This window comes from Apaloderma vittatum, unplaced genomic scaffold, assembly GCF_000703405.1.
Source record: "Apaloderma vittatum isolate BGI_N311 unplaced genomic scaffold, ASM70340v1 scaffold11174, whole genome shotgun sequence".
Lineage (NCBI taxonomy): Eukaryota > Metazoa > Chordata > Aves > Trogoniformes > Trogonidae > Apaloderma > Apaloderma vittatum.
This window is the reverse complement of record NW_009714361.1, coordinates 24,234-32,452: the sequence shown is the minus strand read 5'-3', so window position 1 is coordinate 32,452 and position 8,219 is coordinate 24,234. Positions and strand designations below refer to the sequence as shown.

At 43.0% G+C, this 8,219-nt stretch overlaps 1 protein-coding gene across 1 annotated transcript; it reads right to left on the bottom strand.

The window, feature by feature from the left end:
* Positions 1-2,275: 2,275 nt before the first annotated feature.
* On the bottom strand, positions 2,276-8,058 carry GBGT1 (globoside alpha-1,3-N-acetylgalactosaminyltransferase 1). The gene is made up of 6 exons (XM_009868730.1): positions 7,997-8,058; positions 6,855-6,917; positions 5,713-5,763; positions 5,579-5,614; positions 3,415-3,549; positions 2,276-2,960 (listed from the first exon to the last, which is right to left on the bottom strand). The coding sequence occupies exons 1-6, from the start codon at positions 8,056-8,058 to the stop codon at positions 2,276-2,278; spliced, it is 1,032 nt and encodes a 343-aa protein (XP_009867032.1).
* Between the last annotated feature and the right edge of the window lie 161 nt (positions 8,059-8,219).

Sequence of the window (8,219 nt, the reverse complement as noted above, 5' to 3'; positions counted from 1 at the left end):
TCCTCTTGTGGTGGATTTAGTATAGGCTATGAACATCTGCCCAGGAATTCAAGTCATTTAGAGTGGCAGAATGCAGTCCCAATGGCTGCAAATACAGGCTGCAAACACAGACCAATTAAGAGCAGAATTAAGGTAGAAGGGGAATTAGCCATTGGCACAGCTGATCTATGGATCTGTGGCTGGTGTATCACTTGATGCTTTTATTTGATCTGAATGCTTGTCTGAGAGATTGAGCACAGCCCAGCTATGTATTGTGAGCTTGACAGTGATATCAGGAGATAAAATTATCCAGCTTGTCCTGTGCAGATCAGACTAGACTGTTCCTTCTGCCTTGCAAGAGAATCCATTTGCATTTATATATATAGCAACTGGCATAATGAGACCCTACTTTTAGTCATGGCCTTTGGACACAACTGTTTTACAAATAAGAAATACACAGTATTAATCCTGCGTTTGGTGGGAATATACATTTTTGGAAATATTTGAATAAGGCTCTTTCTTCACCCTTTCTGATTAGATGATGTGCCTGGCTCCCAAACACAGACATCTTCATAGGGGATTCAGTTCTGGTTTAGTCATGCAGGGGAGCATCTTCCTCCAGCACCACAGCACTAAGAAGTGTCCGGAGAAAATATAATAGGGTAGACCATCTCCTGAATAAAGTATGAATCAACCGATCCAGCTACCACTAAGGGTTTGGGGCTGGAGGTATTTTGTGTACCTTAGCTATCTTACGGGAACTGTGAAAGCTTTTCTAATTAGTCTTCTGGAAGATTAAATACCTACACAATGACGCTGGCAAGTGCCATTTTCAGCCTGCTCGCACAGGACTGAAATGGCTCGTTAAGTCATCTGCAATCAGTGGTGGGGCCCTAAAGCTTTGAATACTTGTCACACTGCCATACAGCAATTTCCTCCTGTGAAGAGAAGCAAGAACAGTTGGGCACCTCTTCCCGTTTTCTCTCTCTCTGCCAAGTGAGCTTTTTTCCTTTTCTTTTCTTTTTTTTTTAAAAAAAAACCCTGTTCCCTTAGAAAGAGTCAGCTTTGCCCTTTCACCCCTGCTTCTCCTCTCGAGCAACACAGCGCTGCTATTCTCTCCTGCTCCCTGTGCCCTCCCTCCCTGCTCCCATTAAATGAGCGTGGCACAGACTCGCACAGCCCTGTGGTAGCGTTGCCTCGGGAGGCAGCAGAGATGATGTTTGTGGCAGACGTGCTGTGGCAAGGGAGGTGGTACATGAACCTCCCCGCTGTGACCTCAGTTGACAAGTATGCTGTCCTCGGGAGCTCTCAGGCTTTAAAGGCTGCAAAACACTTGGTTCCGCTTCTCATGGCATTCACGCAAATAAAATGTTAACCCCAGCCTACTTCCAGCTCTAGACTGAACGTACAGTTTCACTAGAGCATTTAGTTATAAAATCAAATCACCCTGTGTGCTGGAAATGTATCAGCTCCTGCTGTCAGCTCCAGGAGCTTCTAGCCAATTTCTTTCAGCGAGTTTAGAAAAAGTTGGAAAGGACTGAAGCAATGGATAGGAACATGAATCTCTTGATACCAGATTTTCTGTGCTGGAAAAGATTACATGATCTCCAGAGACATGTGAATGAGGGAGAAGTTTAAGAGCACATCTGTGATTGAAATCAACCCAAAGAAGTTCAGTCTGGGTCTGAGCTGTGCCAGCTCTGTCTAAACTCAGGTCTCCAAAACACAGACTGGAATTTGGAAGATAGCTGCTATATGAATTCACACTATTTGTCCTGTCATATGAGGGTTCTTACAGGCAATGGCTGGCACCAGCACTCTGCTGAGAAGGTCCAAGAAATCCTGTTAATCCGGGATAACTTGCTCTGAGTCCAAGTTTCCTCCTGGTCCTGACAAAGGGTGTGAGTTTAAATCACAATGCATGGACATTAACTGCCCTTCAGGGTTTTGTTCTGGTTTGTTTTTTAGTGAAAAGGTCTCTACTAGGACTCTAGGTCTTCTTCATCTCCACAAGAATGTCAAATACCACTTTGATCTTGCCAGTTTTCTGCTGGGCCTCAGGCAAAGGTGTCTGCAGGCTTGCTATAAGTTTCTTTTGATAACTGGCCCTTTGGATGCCTTTTTGTTTGCTGCAGCCTCAAGTGGGATGGCTCGTAGTTACAAAGATTGGGAACCCAGAAACCTTGTCATTCTCATCTCTGCTTTGGCTGCTGCTTCTGAAATGCATTAAGACTCCTGTTCTCCAGAGGAACTATCCATGTTCCTTTCTCAGTTTGTTCACGCTGGGATCAGATAGTCAATCTCGTATCTCTTTGTAGTTCTTTTCCACCGTGGAGAAACGTATGAGGTGAATTTCAGGGGTCTTCGGCTTCCTGTCATCCCATATATACTCTGGAGAAAGTACCTTAGAGGGTTTGTGGGAGAGGAAGTGCCTGTTGAGATGACTTTCTTCCTGCCAGGCTGCCACGATCCCATTGGCTTTGTCTGCCAGGATGGTCATGTGGCAAGTCTTGGTGAACTCATAGACCTTCTTGACCAGCCCTCCAAACACGGCTCCTCCATAGTAGAAGTCCCCTTCTTTATCAGGGATGTAGGCTGCCGAAGACCTCCTCCTCTCATAAGGGAACTGGCTTCGGGGGACATTGAAATAACCAGGGTGAATGGCTGCTACCATATCACCCAGGGTCTCAGGCCCCCAGGCATTGTAGAACACCATGTCAATGTCGAGGCAGAAGAGGTAGTCCACCTCCTGATGGCTCGTCTCTGCTATGTGCTTGTTTATGGCCTCCATCCTGCGCATGGAGATTTCTTGCCAGCTGGAGTATTTCTTGATGGGGACAATGACAAACCTTCGGCCAGGTGGCAGCTGGACATTGGGAATCGTTTCAGGGTTGTCAGTGAAGATATAATAGTTCACCCGGTAGCCTTTCATGAAATGTTTCTCTGCGGACTCCAAGAAGTGGCCCACAAATCTGGTGTATCTGTGCAGACATAACATGTGAGTAGCACAGCAAAGCAGATGGGAGGTGGATTATGAAGGGTACTTCAAGGAATGGGAGAAGACAAGGGGTGAAGAGCGTTAACTAGCTATTGCAGCAAGGATCCACACTCTGTATATGCAATAGGTAAAGTACAGTGGAAGAAAAGGAACAAGTGGATCAGCCCTGCTTTGACCAACCAACCACCTGCCTACAGCTCTATCTCCCAAGGCACACGCTAGCTCCTCAGAAATACTGACCATGCTTGCAGATGCCTTGGATGCTGAGTCTCTTATCTTGTAGGTTTGTATGATTATGGACACAATATATGGGCATAAAAGTGTACTACAGATTGGGAGAGATTTCAGCCCTGCTGAGGACAAGAAGAGCCAAAATGATCTTTTGACAGAGGAAATGCATCAACCCAAGGGCTGTGCCCACTGAGAGGTTCACTCACTTTCCAATGGCAAAGGCTGTCACCCCTATGGTGAGATTCAGCGGCCTGTAGGCACTGTCTAGGATCTCAGAATTGAAGGTTCCTTCCCAGACGATGGGGGCCAGCCATGGCGTGACTGTCAGAACATCCTGACGCCTGAAGGAAGAGAAGAGGAATGCTAATGAAATTCAACTGTTCCTTACAGTTTCAAGGTCAGTGAATGGGAAAGAAACGCTAAAAAAGCAGCTAGAAGAGGAGCGTGTATATCAGCATTAACTCACTGTGGATGGTACTATTTTCAGATCTTTGTCCTTGCCCTCTTATTTTAGGTTACCAAGCATGGACATTTCAGTTCCTGAGATGAAACTAAGCACTGTTTAACGAATTGGCAAAAACCTCTAGGATCTACTAAAATCTCATTTAAGCTCTTAGGACTTTTCTGCTGAGGAGAGTTTAATGACCACTGAACTCGCAGGATGAGAAGCTCTGCATATTTGCCATCATTCTGATGCAGATTGCTACATGTAGATTAAAACAGAAGTAACAATATGAAAATTAGTATAAAAATAGACCCCATTGCTGTGTTATCAAAACACAGCTTGCGGCATGACAGTTTATTTTTCCAATATTTTTATATACCTTTAATACATTCAGATACAATTTAAAATTCTGTATGCGAGCCAGCATTCAAATATGTAACAAAGTTATTAAAAAACCCCTTAATCTCCTGTGTGGGTAGTGGAAATACTGAATATGCATGCAGCAGGGTCAGATTATGCCCTATTACAGCTATGCAATGCTATTTCAACTTTCTTCAGTGTGTTCAAGATTGCTTTCTTACCCTTTTGATTTTAAAATACGATGTCACTTACGATGTGCAGTTTACCCTAGCCTGCTCACATTCGCCCCAGACCATGATCTGTAGCGCTCTGCTAATGAAATTTGTCATGCACAACACAGGGCCACACCTGGGGGCTGAAACAGTCTCCCATCTGACATAGTCCTAAGGCAATAACAGCACAAAAAACAAACCGAGGGACCCGTGAGGAGCAGTCTGATGGCTGAAGCAGCAGTACACTTTCAACCCAGATCTAATACTTCCAGTCTGAGTGGACACAGGCATAACAATTTCAGCCCTCCTATAGTAATGCCTACCATTAAAAGATCAAATTATATAGGAAGGGAGTTTGATTTGTAGAAAATGTATTAACTGAGCCGTTGTCTTTCTGGGTTAATTAACCTTTTTTGGAGGGGGAGAGAGAGAAGGTAATTTGCAAGGCTTTTTTTCTTTTAATTTTAAAGCGCTGCACTGGGTTTCCCAGTGACTTACTTCCATGATATACATCCTCTCAGTGCGTGCTCTTGAACTTCCTTCAGAAGACGTAGAGCACGGAAAGCTACAAGATTCTCTCCTCATTTAGTCCAGCATATACTAGCTGATTTCACACATTAATTTATTCCAATATGAAAGAGAGAAACACTGAGGCCTAGCATGCCCTGTTGAAATAGCAGGGGATAAAAAAAATGTATGTACTAGCAGGGTGTGTTTTTTAACAGGCAAAAGAACAGTGGCTGTTGAAGGTGAACTATTAGAGATAAGAGTCAGGTCATAGGAGCTGGACCAAAGGGGAGTGCTAACAAACATGAGCCAACAAGAAGCATTTGCCTAAATGACTTCTTACCTGCTGCCACCTGAAACCTTCCATGTCTGCTTAAACTCACGGGTTTGACTGCTTCTCACAGAGACTTGTCTGTGTGAGTGCCTGCAGTTTGCTCTAGGAGGTCTGCTGAAGCCATTGCTGAAGGTCATACAAGGCACCTGCTTGATTTTGCCCTCAAATGGATTCAAAGCTCTCCCACAGCTGGTTACAACAACAACACGGTGCCAGCAGCTCTTTCTCACCATCTTCCTGCTATTGTATATCTCCCATGGCAGCAACCATGTAGACAGGATGTGTGCACATGCTAATGTATTAGCTGGGAATTTATAGTAGGTATGTTAAGAAGTATACAGGGACTAAACTAAATCTTACACCAGCACAGACATCTGTAGATTTACCCATATGGTCAGACTTCTCTAGGAACAAGGTACCACTCAGAGCGTATCAGGAAACTCTGAGTGCTACAGAGCACCCAGATCAAAGTCAGCTAAAACAAACAACCAAGTTCAAACAAAGAAACTTACTTTGGAGCCAGCACTCTTGGCTGCTGATAAAATAATCTGTAAGAAAGGAAGAAATATACACTGAGTAACACATGATTATGCCTGGAAGAGAGGTACAGCAATTCAAAGGTTAGGAATAAAAAGCCAGCACTTACTGGGGGAAAAGTCGAATTAGCTTCTCTTCTGTGTATTGGAGTTTAATGGAGCTGCACGATGGGATGGGAAAAGAAAGGGATTGTAATGCTTTTCCTAAAATACAAACCTGGTTCAGCTTCAGGACCTGCTGCTGTACTGACAGCTGTCCAAGTCCTCACTCCAGTTGCTGTGCACACTGCTCTGGAGGGCTGAACTATCTGAAATGTATCACACTTCAAACAGCATTCAGAGAAATAAGCATCTTATTAAACGTGATGTTTTTTAATGGCTTGAAATAATCAGAAATGGCTCTGTAAGAGATCACCTTTTCCATTCGCATTTTTTGTTTTGCTTTTTACAAGCTTAGTAGGTCATGACAAAGAAGAGGAAAGCTGTGGCTTGTCATCTTACGCCTACAGGCCAATACGGCAGTAAGTCACTTGTCACTTCAGCCATGTGCCCTGCTCTTCCACAGGGTAAATTCTCTTTTATGCAACTTCAAGATAACTTTTGGGATCCATAATGAGTCAGTTAACCGTACGTTAGTCTGCATCACACAGTGAAGCTGACCCCTTAAACAGTAAGGTTCCTGGAGAAGCAGCTACCCTTTCGTTTTGTTCAGACCAAGCTGCTGATCCACGACTCTAGTGCTGCCATAACACCAACATTCATTAAGTGAGAGGAAAGCACAGATCACAGAGTGAAGAAGAGGTAGGTGGTCAGGAGACTGGGAGGTTATTCCTAACTCTGCCAGAACTCCTGATGTGATTGTTCATTTCAACTCTCTGTCTTATGTTTCTCCATCTAGCGAGCTGAGATACTTAATCCACATCTCAAAGCCCAGGGAGATCCTGTGTGTACATGTGCACAGGTGTGATTACATCCTCATAATAAAGTCAATGTTAACCTGTTAGTCACTGTCCCTGTGACCCACAACTAACAAGGCCTCACTCATGCTGCACAAACAGAGCTGGCCTGAAGGCTGGGCCAACTAAAGTAAAGGTTGCATTATTACCTTTTTGTTTTAAGACAGTGTCTAATTACAGATTCATAAAATAAAGAACAAGTGACTACTTGTTGACAACCACTTATACTGTCAGTGAAGTACAATTCCTGTAACAATGACTCATGTTATTCACTACACATAAAATGGGATACTTACAAGATTTCGGGGCAAGGGAGGTAATATGGGAGGTAGTGCACTTTTCCATTCCCAACCGCAATCCTGTGATAGCAAGGAAACATTCTAAGATAGGTAATGTCGAAAGATATCTTCCCAGGATTTTCCAAGATCTTCTCTGAATCTGGCACAGATTTTGAGATTCAACTGCAGCTAACTGCTTATCGCTAATTAGTGTGGGATCCAGTGTATTCACATTTTAACAGAATATATTGCTGCTGCTAAGGCATAAACAGGAACATCAGGACAAAACTAGTCCAGAAGCTTCGAGCTTGTAACATCGGGTCTAAGTATTATTATTTGCATCAAGTGGTTTACAAAATGTAGGTTTACACATTTTTGAAAAGTGTACACAAACGGAGACACATAAGGCAATGGGAAAATACGGAATATACACTGATGTGACATAGTGACATTCCTGGGAACGTCAGATGCTGTGTGTGCGTCGTCCAGTTTGCGTAGGAGATAAATAGGCTGCACAGGCTCTATTCTCCCTTCAGTTTTGATAACAATCTATAAAGATTTTTACAGCCAATCCCTTAACTACTCATAAAATGCAACTACCCACAATGGGAAATAAGAGCAAATTGCAACATGAGAAATATAGTACAAGTATTATTGATGATAATAGATAGTTAATAGAAATATCTCATATTCCTTTCAAACAATGTCTGAGTTTGCTGAAGATGATCTGAGGCATACTCAGTAAGTGTAATAAAGGCTACAAATACTCTCAGTGTTTGAAAGCAACTGCATCTGATAGCTACAAAGCTATCCCTTGTTACACTGAAGCGAGTTTCAACTGAAGAAACAGATAATAATTTCTCTTAAGGCCTGAACTAAAATGTAACCGACATATTCTTGTACTTGAACATTTGTGTGAGTCAGATATGGTGTTAGCAGCCTAACTTAGACATAACCGATCTTTTTTTCACTCACCCTTCAGAGGCTTCCCCCTCTGCTCGTGTTACTTTACCTATTATATGAATTACTGTTCTTTCTTACAGCTCTAACAGGAACTGTCCAGAAAATGCACTGCCTGTATTTTTCTGCTACTACGCTTTTTACTACTGCATATAGACAGGATGTTTTAAGTATGACCAAGCTTGCCAGCAAACGCTTACCAGATGAATGCAGTAACAGCAAACAGGCAGACAAGAGGTCCCACCACTTTCCTGGAAATCATGTCTTCCAGAGTAGAAGAAAGGCGATTTCTTACTCTTAGCAGCTTTCAACCTGCAAAGAACAAAAAAGCAAGGGGAGTTGGCTATTCACATCTCACTATAAGAGAAATTGATTATTTTATCACAGGAGTATGAGGCTCATTTGAAGTTTGCCCTTTCATTT